Below are 23,126 nucleotides of genomic sequence, written 5' to 3'. Positions count from 1 at the left end.
ACAGACCCATATGATTTGAAAATTTAAAACGTAAAACAAAATTATGACCTGACAAAACCTAATATGATTAAACGTAAAGCATTGATTTAGAGGTAAGTACGAGTGAGAATCAAATTCTGTATTACAACAATTTCCAGAAAAAAACAATCGGTGTTTCATGCAAGAACAAAAGTATTGGCAACGCTGCTGTGCTGGTAAAGTCAAACCCGTTTAAACAAGCAATCAGAGCTATGCATGCGGGCGATATATTCCGAATTCATATTATTTTCCAATAATTGTGAATTTTTTCACTTTTTTCTATTTTATCAGAATGTGTCAGTGGTCGTTTTACGAAAGTCTGTACCAATTAATTGCTAATAATTCATGTGGTTTTGTTCAAATTTCATATAAAAAAACTTGTGCGTACAATAGTTCTGTACTCCAACATATAAGTATATTATCATCCAATGCCAAGATAAACTAGTGAATTTATAATTACATTTAAGCCTTGTATTTGGTGGCCGACTAAAATAATGATGTACCTTCAATATACATAATAATGGAAATTCAAAAGTCTTTTTTCACGCAAAATCTAACAGTTTTAATCAATTATTCTTTCTCATACTAATTTATTACATTTAATCTATTAAGTTACGTTTAAAAAAAAGAAAATTGCATATAAATTTATACTATAATTTAAACTTAGTGACAATTATATAATCAAAACTATAGTTTTGTTCCAAAATTGTTGAATGAAGCTGAAGAGGAAATAACGACCAATTCATAATAGTGGTATATATCAATTACATTGATCCAAATAAAACATTGGGAAAGAACAATATATAATGTTACATTGTTATCATTTATTACTCCGGTGGGTAAACATAGACAAATTCACACAACAGAAGTATATTTGCACAACTTGAATGCATTAACACTGCATTGGTCTTTACATTAGCATCAATACATAAATCAGGAATTCATTTATATATAAAATTTGATATAACAACATACGAAGCTGTACAGCCTTACCGTAAACTTCATTCAAAAAGTAATGAAGAATATTGTTAACAAAACGTATTAAGTTTTTATCTGTCTTTCATCAGTGAACCTGTTTGTTACCATTAGAAGACGGACTTGTTTAAAGAGGTAACAAACTAAATTTGGGAAAAACGTTCATGTGCACTAAACTGAAAGAAGGGGTGATCATACATATTCTACATATCGAAAGTCAAATTATTAATATAAAATGTATGTCAAATGAAATTTGCTTAAGTCATGAAATATTCTGTTTTTCATAAGAACTGCAAAAGAGGTCAGCTGTAGATTGCAGATTTTTTTAATTGACTTGGTAAAAGAAACAAAATATTAGGATTTGAAATCACCATAGATATCTTGAATGCATTTTTTTTTAAATCAGTGAAACTCGCATCTTAAAAGTTAAAAAGGCCACATAACTACAAGAATTAGCAGCTTAAGAATCCAGAGTTCCAAAGTCATGCCTAGAAAAACATTTTGTTTCAAGTTCTCAATAAAAACGATGAGGTGAATTAATATTATTTTAAGAAAAAGGAAAATCACAAAAATACTGACCTCCGACGACAATTTAAAAAAGAAAGTCCCTTATTAAATGGCAAAATCAAAAGCTCAAACACATCACACGAATGGATAACAACTGCCATAGTCCTGACTTGGTACAGGTATTTCTTATTTAGAATTATGCTTATGCCATGTATGCTCAGTGAAAAAACTATATAATGGTATTTCTACAATCACTTGTTTTCTATCTTTTCCAATTGAAGAGTCCATAGTATTACTTTTAAATCTTTATTGTTTCATTAGCTATACAACACGTTTGCTTTTGTTAATGTTATTGTTTTCCTATACAATAACTCTTTAGAGTTGACTTATAGTTCTGTTCGCTCAAAATTATATTCGTAGGCAATCTCTCACACCCCCTCTGACTCTGACGCTTGTTTGCTTCTTTCTTATTTTGGCTTTTTGTTTCCGAAATTGTAGAAATATTACACCAATGCTTCTAAATCGCGATGAATAATATATATTTCTTTACAGGTACCTTGCTGAGGTATATTTTAAAGTTAATACTTTGTTTATTATTTCAATCTTATTGTACTTAGTCCTATTCAAGTTGTGTTTTTAATTGCAGCCAGCAAGATGTGCATACGGAGTACTTGTGATTGGAATATATTGGGTGTTAGAAGTAATGCCTTTGGCTGCCACCTCGTTACTGCCGGTGGTCTTGTTTCCTATGCTTGGAGTTATGCCTGTTCAGCAAATTTGTCAAAGTTATTTCAAGGTAAATGTTTCCATATCACAAGATAGAGCTTATATAGCAAGAATGTGTTTTAAATCAAAATATCCATAGTTTGTGATCAGGTGGTATCTTTGTACTGGTTTTGTTTTTTGTGTTTATTTATTCAAAGTATATACAAAGAAACAAACTATAAACGTCAATTTATTATCAATTAGAAACCTGAGAGAAAATACTTTTATGAGCCAAAAAGATTAAAATAACTTCGCTTACACATTTAACCCTTAAAAAATTCTTCAAAAGAATCACTAAAAACTATTATAATGAAAGAGAAATCATATCTGCACAAGGTTAATGTAAATATTTATTGAATACAATACAAGAACTTTTTTTTGGTTCCTTTAAAATGCATTAGGGCTTGTTCCAGATGCAAGATCATACGATACCAGTTACTGTTTATCAATATATCAATTAATAAATCGAACTAGGATGAATATTTATGTAACAGCATGCTTTTTGTTTGCAATGTTTAATATTATTAAGACTTACAGATTCTTTAATGCATTTATTTATATATGCAGGATACTTTGATGTTATTTTTGGGGAGTTTAGTAGTCGCTGTGGCTGTAGAGAGATGGGATTTACATCGACGTATAGCTCTAAGAGCATTGACACTTGTTGGCCCTCAGCCTAGATGGTACGTATCGATGTTTTATCATATGACAGTCCTCAAAAAGGCAACGAAACGTCGTTATAGGGCAGTGCTAAATACTACCTTGTACAAACTTCTTAACATTTAATTTATTAGAGTGTGTGTAACATGGGACTATTGTTGTAAAAAGAAATACATAATTGTTTTAAAACCACAATAAACATTCACACCAAGGAAATGTTAAAAAAAACATTGATGTGAAATGAATTGAATAAAGGGGAAACAAGATAAATCATTCTATTTGTTATACTTCCGTTTTAAATAAAAAAAAAAAAAAAAAATGAGTGCAAGGGAAGGTTTCAAAATCTTTTTAAGTCAAACTGTAAATTTTAAGCAATTCAATGTCAGCCTTTTGAATAAAAATCTGATTAAGTGAATATGCATACTTTTAAATTATATCGAGAGTATTGCTGTAACTTCTTACGAATATTAAAAATATGAATAATATAGAGATATGTTTATTGTTAATTTACAAATGATTTATGAACGGAATTATGAAAAAAATATACGCATACTTTGTAAAAAAAGATCGTTTTGTCTGTGTAAATAATGGCACGAAAAATTTCAACAACTGGTTGCGTTTTCATTTTTCCTGTTTTGTTAGTTTATGTTTGTTGTTTAACTGCAAGAATGAACATGCAGCGTCCCGTTTCTTTGTATATTGATACATTATAAGAGAGCATACGAATTGTCACAAATATGTATAGCTGATAAACAAAAAAATAGATGACACGGAAAACAAACATGTCCAATTCACTTTTTTAAACGTCGGGAGCTCACAAGATATCACATACTTCATACTTGAAGTCACATTCCATTTGCCATGCATGCGCCGAATGTCGCAGAATTCGTGATTTGAGAATGTTTATCCGGTGGAGGCGTAATCAACGCGTGTAGAAGTAAAGCTTAATACCAAACAAACTAGAACACTTGGAAGCTTCATACCTAGTGTATAGATGTCTTACTGTACGTACGTTTTATGGCTCATATCTATTTTTTTTACTTCATTATCATTGCTGAACAACGACTTAGAAAATTGAAGTTGTTTTGATCATGTGCATTTGTGCTATATTTTTGACGTGAACTTGTTATCATTTCATAGATCATTGAACAAAGTTAACGTTTCATATGTCTGAAACTAAAATCAATGCAAATTAGATTAACTATACTGTGTATATTTGGTGTACGGCATAAAAGTACAATAGTATGTGTGTCTGCCAGAGTTGATCTTTCCTTGGCCTCATTTTCAAAATTATTTGGTCAATATAACGTCAAAATGCTTAGGTTTATCTAAATTTATTTTGTATATGCATTTACTAAGAGCGTAGATAATTGAAATATTATACAACTCAACCATGATTAAAGCAACATGCGATACGTTACCAGTGTGCTTACTGTTGTTTACTGAAAGCTTAAGAATGTTAAACCACCACTTTTGGTTTTGGTTTTAATACGCCTTTAATGACTGGTTCTGTTTCACTGTGAAACTGTAAAAAAGGATATCAAAAAATGCATTTACGTTTATTTCACACTATTTTGACATAGGTTGATGTTAGGTATAATGTTTCCATGCTGGTTTCTGTCAATGTGGATGAGTAATACCGCTACAACAGCTATGATGGTGCCAATATTAAACGCTATACTGCTACAGATCAAGGAAGCAAGAGAAATTGGTAATTTGCCTTTGAATCAATGTTAACAGATAATTTAGTCTATTCGACGAACAATTAAAAGATTTTAAATATATCATGCTAAAGATTAACAGAAACTTAGATGCAGTATGATGAAACAAATCAGGACACAAAGTTCCGAGACACAAGTCTATAATTATAATTGTTTGGATTACAGAATTTTAAGATTATTAAGATTTCTTTGAACACATACTCGTACGACAGGAACTCTATATTCTTTTGTGAAAGTTATTTTAAGACAGTGTCAGTGACTATGAAGTATTGTCCTTATTATGACCGGAAAAAAAAATCTTTTCTTTTAATTGTTTGATTTATGGTAGCATACAAGATTTGTAAAAAAAACGTCTAATATTAAGAATAAATAAAACACATTTCAATCTTCATCACAAGATAAAAGGAATAATGTGTATACACAAAGTGTAATGCATAACCATTTATTCCATAAGGACCCTTTTAGAGGAGACTAACTCAATCACCATAAAAACTATATCAAACATAAATCGTTTCTACACATTCAGTATTTCGTGATCTCATAATTAGACGAGCAATATCAAAAGGATATTCAAACTCATAACGACAGCGTGCACAAAGCTGAGTCCAAAAACGTAACGTCTTTAAGTTACAAAAATCATTTATGACGTCGGAATTTCCCCCAGAATACAAAAGCGTAACAAAAACACTGGACAATTAGTTCATCAAATAACTTTAAATATAAACGTTCAACCTATTTCTTTTTTTCTTTCAAATAACACAGCACAGCAAATACACATTCTGAAAATTAAAAAAAAAACATATGCTTAGAGCAGTGTAATGGAAATAATTAGCGACTCTGTCATGGACCCTGTGCAGAAAAAAAGTGTTAAAACGTCATTTCTTTAATCTGTAACATAATGGTTGGACATTTAAAAAAATTCAGCCTGGACTATCGAATCATTCATATTTTGAAGATTTATAAGCCTCTTTTTATGCACATTTGGATTAACAAGTCATTTTGCAATAAAAAATATAGCAAGTACATATTTTGTGTAAACGATTCTTCCATGTTTTAATATTAAACCTTCAAAATTTCTACTTCTTACATATAAAGAACTTCATTTCAAACTCATTCTCATTGGCCACTTTGGATCGTTTTTAGGTAAAGTTCGTATAACTTCTTAGTCCGAATCCGAAAAAATCTACTGTACGAAAATACAAGAAAGTACGTTGAAGTTGTATAATGTTAGGTAATAAACTCTTTTCTACGCTTATTTAATGTTAGAAGTAACACATATTTTTGCCGATTTCTCCATGTTAGTTTCATACTTTATAGATTTAATTTTGAGAACTATTTTAATAATTTGGACTTTACTGGCTAGTTTTCGTCATTTTATCATAAAAAAAACTTCCTATTGAAAATAAATGATAAACACGTTGTATAAAGCTACTTTCAAAAGCGCATTTTACAAATGCCGTCAACTCTGTGCACGCCGTCAAGTCGAAAAGAATCTGACAATGCCATGACAAAATCAAACTGTAACTTGGCCCCGATAATAAAATTGAATGGTACAAGATAAAACATGAATTAAGTTGTCTTAAAGACATGTGAGAAAGAAATAAAGAACTATGTGTATCAAAGTTTTATTCTTAAGCGTTGATTTCTACATCCAAAATAGGTAAAAATAAGACATGTTGACGAAATTTGACAAAATTGACCGGATTTCAACCAAATTTAGTACCAGGAAACAAAGAGCGCAGGCGTCGACAAAATAAATATTCAAGCTATACATGCAAAATGTCATTACACACATTGCGTTCAAAGATCTTTTTTGTCGACGTGTTTCCTGTCCAATAATCAATACACAAGTTACCGATTTTCATTGATTTTTCGTGGAAAATCAAAATGTGTACAGTTTGTGACGTCATCAGTAGAACGCAGGAACGTAAATTTTCAACAAAAAGACTGATTTCCTATCTAGTAAATGTATTACCGTTCATTCGATGTGATATTGGTCAATTAATTTTGTTTGAAATTTATGGTAAAAATAGAGGGCCATTTTAGTGCCTTATCGAACATACTATTTTATGAAGTATAATAAAATCTTTTAAAATTTGTAGCTGTGAGAGCGATAATAAGATCAGACGGACTAACAGACAAATGGACGTACGAATAACGAATATGGTTATCGAATATTCAAAACCTATGTTAATGTAGAGTAGACATATAAAAAAAGTAAAATCACAAAAGTACTGAACTCCCACTAAAATTCAATACGAAAAGTTCCTAATCAAATGGCAAAATCAAATGATAAAAGTTTCGTTAAAAGACATCAAACGAATGGAAAACAACTGCCATATTCAATTTTAATTCATTTAGTATTATTTCATTCAGGGCCAAATACGAAAAAGAACTCTTTCAGTAAGTCTATGAAAAAAACTGCATGAACAGTATGTAAATTGAAAACAAATTGGACAGCATCTGATACCGATTCATCACTTGCGTTTTCACAGTACCTCATATTGGATATTTCGCAGAATGCTTTTCTTTGTCTATTTTTATATATTAACTACTTTTGTAATTCAGTTAACTTTTTTTTTCTCATAGCGTTTTAAGATTCTAGCATGATATTGGCCAATAGTAGCATGAATCAACTGATACATATATCAAAATACATATATGATCGTTTTCTTGGTTTAAAATTTACTTTTTATACTAGCATGATATCATTTAAACATTCGAGAAGCGAGTGCATTGCAAGTCTATCGCTTACCAAATATAAAGTGTTAACTAACCATTAAATAAATAAAAAAATAATGTTGATAAGTATACAAATATTCTATCTGAATAGGAGTAAGCATGTTTATAGTTTGAATACTTTATAAGTTTTGTAAACGTGAATGTTTTTGCGGGTTGATATATTTGCGACTTCAATGCAAAAGGTTAGCAATCACACAAATGTTGTTGCTTTCTAAACTTTTCTTTGGAAATGTATTAAGTTTATTTATGTTAGTTATATACTTTTTAACTATATGAATTTGTCTTTGTACATCATAGATGTACACGTCATTAACTACTGAAATTCATCGCCAACATATTACAATATCTTGTTGATCATACGGTTTGCACATTTAGCTAGATCTAAACAATTGGACTCAATCCCCTTTCTTGTAATTTATAATTTCATTTGACTCAATCGGAAAAGAATATTATTACAAGTAGGAAGGGTTTTCAAAGCATCTGAAATACGTCGTAAAGTCATACATGTCTAAAACGGCATACTGCAATTTCTCGGATATGTTTGAATATCTTAATACAATATGTGTTTAAATTTATCTTGGAAAGAGGTTTTCAATGTATTTATTTTTTAGGCAAATTTTATGTGTTTAAACTTGGATTACCAATACGTGCGATAACCCTGTTTCCATAAAATATATGAAACATTGATTTTGGTCTGAAACTGCTAATAACTTACTATCAGTAAAATGTTGATAATCCACAGAGCTGGCTCATATCACTTTTAAAAATTCATATTGTGCATCATGTATTATGTTTCGTTGTTTGCGATTCCTAAGATGATACCCAATGAAAGTTTAATTTTTGGGTTATCGATCTTTTTATATGGAGTATCAGTTATAGCAGCCGATATCTTTAATCTTTATCTGTTTGAGATGCACCTATAAAAGATGTTCTTGACTGTATATTGCGTTATTGTTTCATTAATTTTAAAATTTGTGTTAATTGCTTGCTTTTATGGTTATGTTATTGTACTTAGGAATCATATTGATTTTGATTTGTACTTGCAAAGTCTATTACAAGCAAGACATGAAAAAAACCGAAACACTAATATTAGCCTAGCGATAGTTTTCATTTATTGATAGTTATCCATGTGCTAGATGTTAGTTTTAGTAATATAAACACATAACGAACATAATTATTAATTTCCTTGACCATGCTAATCTTATTGTTTCTTTTTTCTTTAAAAAGGATTGAGTGCTGAAAAAAATATGATAGAAACTTCTTTTACTAATAATGGAAAAATTGAAGATGATGCTATTCAGGAAAAAGGCGCAAATGGTGATACAAATACGATAGAAATGCAAAAACTAATGAAGAAGGAACCAATAGAAAAAGAGGAGTATGTTGACATATCTATACCTATTTTAATTGAAACTCAGGTCAAGATAAACAAGAAGGGGGAAGATCTTACTTTACAAAAAGACCAAGAATGGCATTATCAAAATAATATTAGATTTATTAGGTTTAGTGGATAGGTATTTGAACAGATAGACGGTATTTATTTTGGAACAAATCGTGCATCCCTACTGGTCGACTAATGTTTGTATGTATATCAAGGTTAAGCAGAATTTTATAAATTGTCATACAAAACAAAAAATTGTAAAGACAAAAGAAAGTAAAAAAAACCATCATGCAATGTTCTGTGACTTCACTCTTATATATATATTTAGATTATGAACCGCTAATCAATAATCTTCGTTAAGTTGTTGTGCCTAATGTATATATCCCAGTGAGATTAAAGATCCCCCCCAAAACTTGAAGGCCTGTTTAGAATGTAGATTGTTTCCTCTGTACTAACACAGATGGAGGATTTCAAACTAGAGTTGGTTCACTTTTGAATATATACATTTGAGTAAAAACTTAGTTTCAATTATATAGATATAGAATACAAAAAAAATATGTTACATTGGCAGTGAGAACGCAGCCCAATTTGAAAAGAACGTTATATAGTGATATTACGCTTTGAATAAGTATATTTTTTTTTCACTTTTAGAGAAAATGGACCAATCAAATCAGAAGACAAAGAGTTTATTCAATTAGCTAAAACATTTTCCCTGTGTGTGGCATTTTCTGCTAATATTGGTGGTGTGGCAACATTAACAGGGACTCCACCAAATATTGTATTTAAAGGAATAGCTGAAGAGTAAGTTACCGTGTATTTCGAACTAAAAAATGTCGAACAAACAGGGAGATACAATATCAGGGGATGAAAAAAGGGCGATGGAAAATGATGTCTACAAAAATAAGCAACACAATGAGTACAATAAAGAAGAAATAAAAGAAACAAATAACAGGGACAAAAACAGCATGTAACCAATTCTAAACACATGATTTCTCTCAATCAAAAACGAGTTTGTATTGCTAATAAGTTTTTTGTTATTTGTGGTTTTTTTTACATTGTATCTTACTTTTATCATTGTGCATGATTTCTTACAAATAATTAGTGTTTCCCTTTTATATATTTGCCAGAAAAAGAAACAAATTATATATAGTTAAGAATTAATGTATAATTTCAAATGCGCATAGAAATTTCTTAAATCCAGTGTGTAAATTGTAAATCTTGTTCATCTTTATTTGTGTAGCATTTCTAAGTTTGACAAACAACTCGATTACTGGAGCTTAGAAAATTAATTGTTGAAAAATTACCAGAAATATAACTTATCATGTAACTTTTTTTTAATAAAGTCATTTTATTTCATATTTTAGTGAATTTAAGATCTATGACATGGACTCGGGGATTACATTTGCCAATTGGTTGGTGATTGGTTTACCATTATCTATTATCTGTTTTATCTTCCTATGGGGCTGGATGCAGTTCTACTTTGATGGCAAAAAGTAAGTGCATGAAAATAACTTCAATTTTTATTTGAAATTATCAACGCTATTACATCTTAAAGCTGTGTTCGTACTTGATTTGATATATGAATTTAGTTTAATTTTCAGCTTTAAGTTTAATATATGGCTGCATATAAAGAATGAAGATCCATGCTGAGAGAGTAGTGTGAAAGTCTAATAAAAAACACTTCAAAATAGTATTGTGACGTATATTGTAGGAGAAAAGAGCCGATATTGCTTATCATGAATTATATATCTATTTTATATATCTTTGAAATTACCGAGTATTTTCCCTAGTTATTCAAGGAAAACATCACAAGGATATCTGACAATTACTGTAAACAAGATACTGTAAAGTGAAACAAAATCCTTATAGATACCTGACAAAACAAATAAAGCTCTAATTAATCTGTTCAAAATACCTACTTAAACCTATATAGTAAATGCCGGGGCCAATTATATGGGGAATCTAATATATATATAAACATTACGTGGCTTACAAAACCGAAACATATACAAATATTGTAAAGTTGTTTTTCTGAGCACTCAAAAAAAGAGACACATTTTTTGTCAATAGAGTTATTTTTAAAAACGGGATAATACAATTACAACAACACTTAATTTATTTAGAGGGTTAAAGAATAAAGTATTGTTGCTGTTGTAGTATCCCGTCTTTATGAGTAACTTCATTCATACCAACATTCAATTTTTTTTTAATTTATGTCTGAAAACTAAAGAAAAAAAAACAACAGTTAAAAGCTTTTTTAGATACGATATTAATCTGTATTAAACTTTTAAACACTGAAACTAATCTATAAAAATACGATGTCATTATTTTACACTCAAAGATTGCATAAACTCATAAACGATCTCAATAGGTATAAAGTTTTGTGAATATACAATATAACAGCTTTTAAAAGAAATCATCTAAAAAAAAAAAACAATAATATCATAATGAATGAAAACGACGGAGTAAAAAAAAGTAAAATGGGTATTAATTTGGATGAAATTTGGTTCTATAGCTAGCTAGATCTCTAATCTGTAATAAGTCGCATCATCTGTTCCTCTTGATGGAGTAAGATCGATATCGTTTAAAATTATTAACAGGTAATGTGCGACAACTCCGGTAAAAAAACTAGTTATCAAAGTATTTACGAATGTTCACTCATCTAAATTTTTGACAGATATTCGGAATCCTCAAAAGGTGACCATATGGCATATGGTAAATTACATTTTTTCAAACTTGAGATATTCTACGAAAACCACTGAAATCTATTGATAGATATTTGTCTTGTAAGTGAGAAATCGAAACATCCATTTATCACCGTTATGGTATAAGATGATGATTTGTCCCTTAGTTCGCAAGAGTTTATTTTATCTTTCAATATAATTTGACATGCTGCTTTTCATACGTTGTAGATGTTTTCCCTGTGTGGCGAGAGGAGAGGAAGGATCATATGACAACGTTAAGAAGTTTTTACACAAGGAGTATTTGAGTTTAGGAAGCATGACGTATGTTGGTGTATACTTATTTGTTACAATCCTGAACAAAACAGTTTATCAATGAATCAATGTGGGAGACATAAATGAACAAATCTGATGTACAGTAGTTGTCGTTTGTTTTGTAATTTATACGTGTTTATCGTTTCACGTTTTTTATATAGATTAGACCGTTTTTTTCCGTTTGAATGGTTTTACACTAGTAATTTTGGGGCCCTTTATAGCTTGCTGATCTGTGTGAACCAAGGCTCCGTGTTGAAGGCCGTACATTGCCCTTTAATGGTTTACTTTTATAAATTGTTATTTGGATAGAGAGTTGTATAATTGGCACTCACACCACATCTTCCTATATCTAAATATTTATATTATCATCAATTATGCCGAAAGGCTTTAGATATCGATTTTTTTTTATAAAACATTAATAATTGCTAATTTCTTTCTTTTTTGCTTGTTTTGGTTGCAATTTTGTAGTGTTTAGAATACTCAAACCTTTTATAAATAGAAAAACAATATTCTCGTATGTGAATTAGAATTATCATATCTGCTTAATAATAATCCAATATTTCCGAATATTCCATTTTCACTGAACTATTACATACTTGTTAGAAACCATCTTAAACCTTAACTGTTGGAGAGACATGTTCTCGCTGGGATGAAGGCTCATTTTTGACATTCTCCATGCCCATTTAATTAGTCTCAAACATCCGCCAAATTTTAGCAAATTCGCCTAGGGCAATGTAAATATAAAATCATAGTTTAAAAAAAAAAAAATTGAAATGGTAATCTAACAGAAAATTAATGTCTCAATTTTATCAGACGTAAACACAAATCCTGACCATTGTGCTTCTGATATCCTTAGGTACAAAAGCACCATCAGAGGGTTAATTTATTTAGAAAAAAAGCATGTACCTTAGTCGGCTTAGTGTCACCTTAATCTAATTATTATTATTAATTTTTTTTTAGATTTGCAGAAAAAATGGTACTTGGTGACTTTGTTATATTGGCAGTTCTTTGGATAACAAGAAACCCGCAGTTCGTCCCTGGATGGGGAGCATTATTCCCCAAAAAGTAATTCAATTTTGTTTTAACATAAAAAACAAAACAAAACAAAAAACAAATGCACATACATCGAAGAGAAACAGACAGCATACAACAAAACATAAACAAAGACTAGTATCTCAATTGTTTGTAAAACAATTGAAAGGTCTTTCCTGTAAAAGTGATGCTTTCATAATGTACTTTGTACGACCTTTCGTTTGATATACGACAAGGATACCTTCTGAAACTTTTTACTTTTATCACTTAATGACCTCATCCGCCTACATTTTTGAGATCGGAATTATTATATATGTTACATAGAGTAGATGAGCTTTCATTTGATATGCGACAACGCCATATTCTAGAAAGTTTGATTTTTGCACTCAATAACCCTATCTTACTATTTTTTGGAGGTCAGGAATTTGCTATTTGAAATGTACACATCATGACCTTTCATTTGATATACAACAACCCTACCTTAAAAGAACATTTATTTTTTGCACTCAATGACCCCATCCAACTCATTTTTGGGAGACGTCAATTTGAAATTTGAAATGTTCGCTTTATGCTCTTTCATTTGATATGCGACAACCTTACCATCTGAGAAATTTGAATGTTTGCACTAAATGACCCCACCCGTCTCCCTTGGATGAAAAGGGGGTTTCAAATTTTCATTTTTAAGTAGAGTTTATTAAGACCTTCAATTTGATATATCAAATGACCCCATTTGACAAAGTGCAAATAATGATGCAATATCAACTATATAAATAGAAATTATGAAACTTACAAAGTCAATGCAAAACATGAAAATTTCAAATTGAATTTTTGGTGTTTTTTTCCATGGAATGTTTTTGGTATTTGGTCAAACATATAACTATGTCAACCTCTTCAATTTTTTAAACATTTTAAGTGGTAAGCTCTTGATGATTCAGAAATACATGCCTCCGCTCGCAAAACTTAAAACTGCATTATCTCTAAAACGACAATAGATATCTCAAATCTGTTAAATGATAAATGATCTACAGTTGAAGGACAACATTATAGAAAAAGAATTAAGACAATTTTAAAGTTCACTAAGGTCACAATTAATCATCAAATATATGATGCAATATAAAACTTGAGAACCGGAAGTCGTAAAGACATGGGACTATCACCATTCAACTCAGGACCACTTGACCTTTGAAATATCTCAAGGTCAAGGTCATAGTATAATGTGAAGGTCAAGGTGAAATTTCATCATGACCTGACATTGACCTCAAATTGAATGTCTTGAACTACTGATCATCTTTTAAGTTTATAGTAGGTTGATATCTGTTAACTTTAAGAAGATATACACACAATACTATACTTTTAAGAATCATCCCGTCGTAACTTTTGAACAGACAGTCGGACACTTTTAAGCTCAGTTTATAAAATGTAGAGCTCGTTGAGAGGAACATTTTATACGCTGTAAGTATGCAGCAAACTCTTATCGTTTTCTTAATATGAAAGCTTGAAATTGCAGCGTAATTTTTTTTTGCACTCGGTGACCTTTGACCTTGGGTGCAAATTAAAGGTCACATGAACTTAAGATTATTGGTGTAGGTCCCAAGTCTTTAAGACTTTCGGTTCTCGAGATACAATTTTTCAAAAATTGTGTATATTTTTTCAAGGGAAATAACTCCTTATAAGGGTTAACAACAAAATGATTGTATATGTTAATTAACATTGCCATCTGTTCTTGTACATGTTGCCGTTTTCAAATGGATTCTATCTTGAATACTTTTTGAGAAAAATGTAAAAGAAAGAAATTGCTTCAAGGGGACATAACTCTCATAGGGAATGATGAAATCCTTAGCAGCCTCATATGGTAACACATCATGATGAGATCTAACTATTGTCCTAATAAGGTTATGATATCTTCAAAAACAACGAGGGGGGACCATGTCGAAAAAAAACAATAAAAGGGAGATAACTTCTAAAGGGGATGATGAAATCCTACACAGCCTCATCTGGTAATACTTCATGATGAGGTCTACCGATGGTCCATATTTGGTCTTGATAACTCCAATAGAAACGAAGGGAGGCCATGTCAAACAAATGCTGGATGAAAAAAAAAAAAAAAAAACATGCGAAAAACAATAAGGTCTTTCCTCGCGGAGAGGAAAGACCTTAAAAATGTCAACATCGGTCGTGTTTAGAAACATATATGTTAATTTTCAAAATTCCCTATTTTAGTAAAGATATAAACAAATATGACGGAGATAATAAATCATCTACCACCTTTATCAAAAACAGTATTTTTCAATTCCTTTACAGAAATAAAGTAAGAACTTATTATGACATTTTTTATGAGGAAGGATTATTTGGACATATGACACAAATGTATGGTTCACTATTATTGTTTGAAAAAGTAAAGTAAAAAAAATACCAACATCATGGGAAATTTCAAAACAAAAATTCCCTAATCAAATGGCAAAAACACAAGCTCAAAAACATCAAACGAATGGGAAAGAAAGACTAAAAGACATTTCAACGAGACTATTTTTTTTTTACTTATTTTGAACGGAATACACATTGACCATGCATACAACATTGTTTTCAAAGGTATATCACTGATTCGGTTCCTGCTATTCTGATGGCTGTTCTACCTTTTATTCTTCCGTCACAACCTCCGGGATTCCTGAGAAGTCAACAGTTGAATTGTACGAAAGCAGCATCAAAAGGTAACGCAGTGTGATATAGTAGGGATTAACTAATGTTATAATATCAATATATATTTAAAAATTGCAAAATCACATTCAAATTCATAAATACTATCAAATATTACGGAAAAAAATGTATCTACAGCCGATTATAAATTTATTAATTGGTGAGCAACTGCTGTATTTCTACTTTGGTACAAAAAAATATTATGCCCCAACCCTAGCGCAGGGGCTTTAAGTGTCCGTACTTCCCGAAATTAGTTTCAATTCTCTAGTTTGCCTCTATTAAATGTTATGAAACTTATACACAATGCTTCTTTCCACTAAACTCATTTGTATTTTTAGATTTTTAACTTATTAATTAACATATCATTTGTATCAGAATTAAAATACACGTATAATATATAAGAACTGAAGAAAAAAAATATACTGTATTCATACGTGTATGCAGTATTTCATAATTCCTATGAGTAGTTTTTTTTTGTAATATATAGTTCGTTCAATAATTTTCTAGATGAATATTGTTGCTTCGAAAAAATATGTGTTTTCAGAACATTATCTTAAATGTGTAACTTTGACATACTGGTACAATATACAAGGAATGTTTGTTTGCATATCTGTAAATTACTAATGCGACCCATTACTGTAGAGAAAGGTACGGTTGATTGTTGTGTTGAATAAGGATACGTTTTTGTGCAGGTTTTATTTCAAAGATTGATTAAGATTAATGCACATCTTTCCTGTCAATTTTGTAAAAAAAAAAAAGCGGTTGTGCTACTCTTGTGGTTGTATATATATTTTTGTTAGAAAGAGGACAGGAAAAGACCAAGACGAATACTATTTAAATTAATAGTATAATCATAAATTATTATACTCTTAGGATGTAGTTGTGGCGGCGGACACCTAGGTACTCAATCACGTTACATTAAGGCATTATATATTTGAGTTCATTTTCGTAAAGCAATTGTACTAGTTGGCAGTGCTTTCCCTGTTACTGATCCGGTGAACATTTTCCTTGATTATAAGGAAGTATGTCTGTTCAAATATATACGTTATATCGCTCTGTTAGAGCAGCAATTTGGAAATAACATACTAGTAGTAGAGAAGTGTATTCTTCAATTGCATTAGTTAAAGACATGGTCAATATCAAAATGGATACATGGGGAGAGCATGTTCAACTATATCATGATAACACATAACTACTAATTTGGTGAACTGTACAACACACAGATGTTTCTCATTGTTTTGAACAAAACATCAAGTATTAATTTATTGCATATTGTTTTCTAAATTTTTTGTATAATGTATACATACATATCCAAAATTTTCGTCTAGTACAATTATTATGCAATATCAATATGTGTGATGTTATTTCAAAACAAGATCAAAACGAGATCAAAACAATGTTTTATACAGTTGGTATATATCATTGCATTTTTCAGTGAAAAATGGGATAGTCAAATGTTACTTAAAAGTGTTTCTCAAAGAGGTTCCGTAAAGAAGAAAAAAATGATACATTGTGTGACATAAGCAAACTTAAGTATGTCATAAAAAAAGGATTGTATCATAACGTACTTCTATGAAGCTGATCACAAAAAAAACAATATGTTGACATCAAAAGGGGAATGCAAGGATGATATAAGAAATATTAAGCACTGAATTTGGTCCAAATTTTAAATGTAGAGGGACAGTTGCAATAGAATCAATTATTGCAGAGTTATAAACCAACCCCAAATTTTTGTCAGACTCCTCACAATTTCACATATATTGGTTCCCCTTTAAAAACTATTTCGGCCTATAATCTTTTTTTGTTTTAAATATTTCTATTTCTACATGTAACCAAGAATATCTCAAAAATCCATGAATTCTCTTAACTTGATTGGCATATTCAAAATTTATTTACGAGATCTAAACATTGGTGTACTGCTATCGTCTCATATTTATAAACGACAAAATGTTTGGTTTTAGGTTTATAAACATTTACAAATGTTGCATGGCTGGGTCAGACACATATACATATATATAAATTCATATTCAGCACAGGGCAGCGGGTTATGACTTAATATCTAAGTTAGATAAATTTGAAAAATGTACTTTTTAAATACAATTAACCTTATATGGAGAAAAAACTGTTGAATTTCAAGTACATATTCATAAAAATCATAAACATCGAAATTGTAACGCTTTTGTTTAAAATGAATATTGACTCTATATCACAGTTATTTATTTTGTTCATAGCAACAACCTTTTACTTTCAATCTATTTACAATTTTTGCTTTTTATTAAGTCGTTAACAACATTCTAAAATAAGTCATAAATCATATGAAAGTTTTCTTATAATTTGAATGATGAATTACAGATGATGAAGTAATTAGTAACGATGAAGTTGTAGTTGAGTTAGATAAAGCTAAAAAGGATGAATACGTACCATTACTGAATTGGAGAATAGTCCATGAGAAACTAGCATGGGGAGTTATACTGCTCATGGGTGGTGGATTTGCGTTAGCCGATGCATGTAAGGTATGTACATATATAAATACATTCAATTTTTACAAACACAAATCAAACATACAGGGTGAGAAGGGGTACGGTAGCATTTAACACAATGTGATGTTAGCTTACGGTGTAATCTTAGAACTATGACAACCATTGCGTTTTTAGTTGTAGTTTTTCTATGTTCGACATATCGATCATCACAAAAGTCGCCATAAGCGTGCTGACCTCTTGCAATCCCAAAATATAGGTATCAGTTTGAACTACCATCATACTTGGAATTCAGACATGACACTATAAAAATGTGCATGAAATAGACAAAAAAAAACAATACCTGGTTATGAAAGAAAACAAAAAGATAAAGATATAGGTTGAAAAGCTTTATTTGTCTATATAGCTATCGATTCTTCTGGTAGTAAATAGGATATGTTAAGTTTATGACCTGTAGCTGACTTTATCTCCCACCCCAAAAAAATTAGCAACAAAATATATCTGATTGTCTTGAAATGATAATGTAAATCAATACTGGAATAGTTTATTTTCTGTAAGATGTGTCAAATATATTTGGACTTTTTGCTCAATCACAGTTTATGTATAACTGATTCCGCATTTTAATCTAAATCATTTACAATGTAGACTTTATGATATTCATGTGGTATTTGTTTTTGTTTATACCTCTAAGCTCTCTGAGAAGTTGGTTACTTCTTGTTGATGAGGTCTACTATTGGCCTCTTTGGTGCCCAATACTTTTGGTAATGTCTGTTATCGGTTACGATTCTCACTTTTAACATAGCACAACTTGAGGTTCATAATATTCCTACATTTTCAAAATGGGCAACATATAAATGGTCTTGCAATCTTACATCACCCTTGAAAATTAAAAAAATAATTATTCCTTCTAAGGGTTCGAAAGTACACGACATTGTACAATATATGAAGAGGTTTTCTATTAACTAATTATAAATAAAAACTATCCGGTACAGACGATGTTTTTGTTAAGTTATTTCGATAAAGAAGAGAGCTATGCAAAATGCATAAGGGATCATCGATACCCTAGTTGTCGAACATCTGTATTATTAGTCTTGAAACACTGAAGGTGTGAGTTTGAACCTGGCATGTAACAAGTGCGTTCAAATTGATCTTAATTGACTAGGATTGTCAGTCTTTCTAACGAGTTTCAGTGCTTCTCGAAAAACACACTAGGTTCCTCAACTAAAAAATATAATTCAGTACGCCAGACGCGCGTTTCGTCTTCATTATATTCGTCAGTGACGCTCATATCAAAATAGTTATAAAGCCAAACAAGTACAAAGTTAAAGAGCATTGAAGATCCAAAAATGAAAAGAGTTGTGCCAAATGCGGCTAAGGTAATATATACCTGGGATTAAAAATCCTTAGTGTTTCCAAAAATTTAAAGTTTAACGTGAAAGAGACACAAATCAATCAATCAAATAATCAAATAGTACATTTAATAAAATTAAGTTGAGATAAGTTTTTGTATAAACGTATTACATTTTGTGTTTCGAATTGGGTCCCATACTCCTCGTCTCTTTCTTTTTTTAACATTAATACATTATTTTTCTTTTTACAGGCATCAGGGTTGTCAAATACCATAGCTGAATCTCTGTCGTTCTTAGCAGGTATACCTCCATGGGTTAGTGTACTCATCTTGACAATTATAGTTGCCGCCATCACTAATATCACTAGTAATGCAGCAACTACAACCATTTTTGTTCCTATTGTGTTCCATTTAGTAAGTATTGTTTTGTAGACCTGAAAGATAATTTAGATGTTTTATCAGTTCATTAGTGACACGCGTCTATCTGTAGTGGAATTATGTCGATAGATAACGAAAGTTAGTTTCAAACACATAGTAGTACTTAAATATAAGTTTTTAAAGGTGACGTAAGTTTTAAAGTTGCGACATTTCACTTTTCGGTATACCCTTAAGTTGTTTCCAGTCTATACACACATAGCAGTTGATACATGCTTTTCTGTTTTGGATTTATCCAATATCTCCATATTTTGGGTCTATGCAGTTACCTCAATCAATTGTATTGCTGTGTATGTTAAACATCGAACACCCTTTAACAATTTTAAATTGTTACGTGCACTTTCCTTTAGTAGCAATAGGCATATTATAATGAAGTTATAGGTTATATCTGGATATTACTAATATAAACTAAAATTGTAGAAAAAGTATAGTATTGGTGGTTTATTCTCAACTTTTATCCAGCAATTGGTTGTCCTACTATACAGATGCAGCCCTACATATATCGATATGCTGTATCTGTATACTATGCAGATATCGCTTTAAAGCTCTGTCCACTGCCATACTGAGTATTGTTTGAACCTGTGTGACCTCAAGATGTGTATTCCAGTTGCTTTCCAATGACGATGACAAGTGTCAATTTCAAAACTTGAATGTGTATGATTGTGTTACAAAATCAGCCATGTCAATTTCAGCATGTTTAGTGAATGTCAAGTCTAGGACAACTCGTACACTTCTGTTTCAAATTTGACAATGTTTTGTTATTTGTTTTTAGTGTTGAAATTAGTTGTTATGTTAGGATAGATAATTATTCACCTTGAGCGATGTAGTATGATCTATTATTGTTGACCATTCGAGATTCATTTTTTGCGAACCCGTCTTTAATGTGTGATTTTGTTATTACTTTGCAGGCCTCAATGGATTACAAATCTAAAAAAAAAATGCTAAATATGTTAGTTTTTGTGTCTTTCGAAACACAAACAATATACAAATTAATTGCAGGATAAAGACAATAACTGAATAACTGTTTAGTGTCTTTAAATATCAGCTGTATGTGTACTCGGCTCGAAACAGGTGTAATAGCTCGCTAAAAGCTCGCATACACCTTGTTTCCTAGTCTTGTACAAATCCAGCTGATATTTAAAGACACTGAACAGTTATTGTCTATGTAAATGTAATATATATAGTAATGCATGATTCAAAATAAGAGTTGTGTATCATAGATAATAATTTTTGAATATAAGTTTCACCTACATGAGATAGGTTCTCCTTGCTGTAAACCCTAACCAGTTAAAAAAAAGGATAGGTGGCATGTTTTGTTTATTTCATGTTATGGTGTTTTAAATCTTATCTTGATATTACAATCTATGAATGCAATTTTATCATTTCACATTTTTTTATATTTACATGACTTTTTGTATACTTCTATTTCTTTCCAGGCCATTAAATTAGGAGTGCATCCATTATTTTTTATGATTCCCATAACCCTGAGTGCTTCCTTTGCTTTTTTACTTCCGGTTGGTACACCACCAAATGCCATAGTATTTTCAACTGGATATTTGACTATTAAGGATATGGTATGTATACGAAAACGATAGCTAAAAAAATATACTAATTCTTGACTAAAACCAATTCGGAAGTAAATGTTACACAGGGTCTTGAAAAGCACAAGACTCTCTGTAACATGGATCTGGATCTAGATGTAAACACGCAAAGGATATGGATATGCACATGGTTTGCACAAATGGTACATTGACATGGATAGTAAATCAAATATTGTATTTATTAGAAACCATGTAGAACATTTTCATTTAGTCTTTGTTTTTAAAACATATATTATTCCTATATTTTTGAAATTCTGAACATCATAAATATAAGCGGTGACTGCCGTTGTTTTAATTATATATCTGGTTATGGCTCAAAAGCCCAGGAATACACATTCATGAAGCTTAGACTCAATATTTTTTTTGGTACCAAATCAGGTCGATAAATGTATCTTCTTATATTTTCAGGTATTTGGAGGTGCTGTTGTGAATATTGTGACTGTTTTAATCATGAACCTTTGCTTCAATGCTTACATAAGTCCATTCTTAGGGCTTTCGGTATTTCCTGAAGCTTTACGCTTACCCATTGTCAATGGGACACTGTTAAAGAATGGAACATTGTTATTGGTCAACCAAACACTTAATGCTAACTATACTATTGTACCATGATACTTTTAGTATGCTTGTGTTTTAAATATAGAATGTGATATAGACATATTGGTGCATTTATCTTGCTACTGATTGCTGAATATAATTAGTTTTATAGATTAATGGCATATACATGATATTGTTGATAGCGTTTGTGATCGGAATATATATGGCACAAAAAAGGATCTTTTGCGGTTTATCGGTTAAAAAAATGCTATGATTAATATCATAATTTAAATGTTACAATGTAATATGGTATAAAAAGAAACTGTTACGATGTAATGGTGTTTACACGTGTATGATGGGTATACGTTAGCTTTATGTATGTGCATATGGTGCTTGCATATAAAGACTATAAATTTGATTATTAATGTATACATGCGATGGTTCATTATATATATCCTACAAATGGATATATATACATAGGGTTTAAAAGACTGTAACCGGTTAAAAATGTTATGTTTGCTATATATGTGATATATTGTATGAAGAGATGACTGTGATATATGGTGATTTAGTGCATGTATACATACAAATCAATAACATGTAATGTATAGGTTGTTGGTGTAACATTATTATATAGACCAAATAAAAAAAATCATTTATATATAAAGAACAGATTAGATGTATACAAAAATGTGTCATTCAAGAACAGTTCGTTTTTATTTGAAACATATGAAGAGTTTTGGGTTTGTTGTAGTATATTATGCTAGCTGTGAAAACATTTCATAACCAATGTAATTTTTTGGGGGGGGAGGGGGTAATGAGTAATGTTTACTTTTATATCTTTCATACTCAATTGTACCCACAATTCTCATTTACGAAACGGAATTAGCATTTTAAAGTAATAGTAATTATTATTATCACGAAGGATATTTTGAACCATTCAACTTTAGCATGGCTGTGTCATTCAAAATATAAATGCCGATCTCAGTTTCATTAATGAAAAAAGCTGTCAAGCAATGAAAGTCCGCGGATACGTGAACACATTTTTATCATTTTGATTTATGATTATAAAATAATATTTTCTAATTTTTTAAAGTTTCTTTTCTTTCTGTCTTCTTTTTAGATTTTTTTTTTTTGTTATTTTTATACAATCTTGTCATTGACTTTCAGAAGAAATATTTTTCATTATTATTGAAATTGTATAAAACTCCACATAGCTTAGGTAAAAAATTAAGGCTAA

General features: G+C 30.4%; 1 protein-coding gene across 2 annotated transcripts in view; it reads left to right on the top strand.

Annotated features, from left to right (window-relative positions):
* The window catches only part of LOC134680861 (Na(+)/citrate cotransporter-like), a 63,193-nt gene extending 41,128 nt beyond the window's left edge, over positions 1-22,065 (top strand). Inside the window, exons 2-15 of one of the 2 annotated variants that reach the window (XM_063540131.1) lie at positions 2,147-2,296; positions 2,833-2,948; positions 4,509-4,636; positions 7,023-7,049; positions 8,616-8,766; positions 9,421-9,570; positions 10,134-10,262; positions 11,682-11,774; positions 12,726-12,830; positions 15,387-15,505; positions 17,844-18,004; positions 19,569-19,730; positions 21,188-21,325; positions 21,761-22,065. In XM_063540131.1, the coding sequence (XP_063396201.1) occupies positions 2,147-2,296; positions 2,833-2,948; positions 4,509-4,636; positions 7,023-7,049; positions 8,616-8,766; positions 9,421-9,570; positions 10,134-10,262; positions 11,682-11,774; positions 12,726-12,830; positions 15,387-15,505; positions 17,844-18,004; positions 19,569-19,730; positions 21,188-21,325; positions 21,761-21,961 (1,830 nt within the window). In that variant the 3' untranslated portion in view covers positions 21,962-22,065. The remainder of the gene's footprint in view (positions 1-2,146; positions 2,297-2,832; positions 2,949-4,508; positions 4,637-7,022; positions 7,050-8,615; positions 8,767-9,420; positions 9,571-10,133; positions 10,263-11,681; positions 11,775-12,725; positions 12,831-15,386; positions 15,506-17,843; positions 18,005-19,568; positions 19,731-21,187; positions 21,326-21,760) is intronic. The other variant, XM_063540132.1, reaches the window with a different exon arrangement.
* Positions 22,066-23,126: the final 1,061 nt, after the last annotated feature.

The sequence above is a fragment of the Mytilus trossulus genome, chromosome 8 (assembly GCF_036588685.1).
Source record: "Mytilus trossulus isolate FHL-02 chromosome 8, PNRI_Mtr1.1.1.hap1, whole genome shotgun sequence".
NCBI lineage: Eukaryota > Metazoa > Mollusca > Bivalvia > Mytilida > Mytilidae > Mytilus > Mytilus trossulus.
This window is presented reverse-complemented; position numbering and strand designations above follow the sequence as displayed.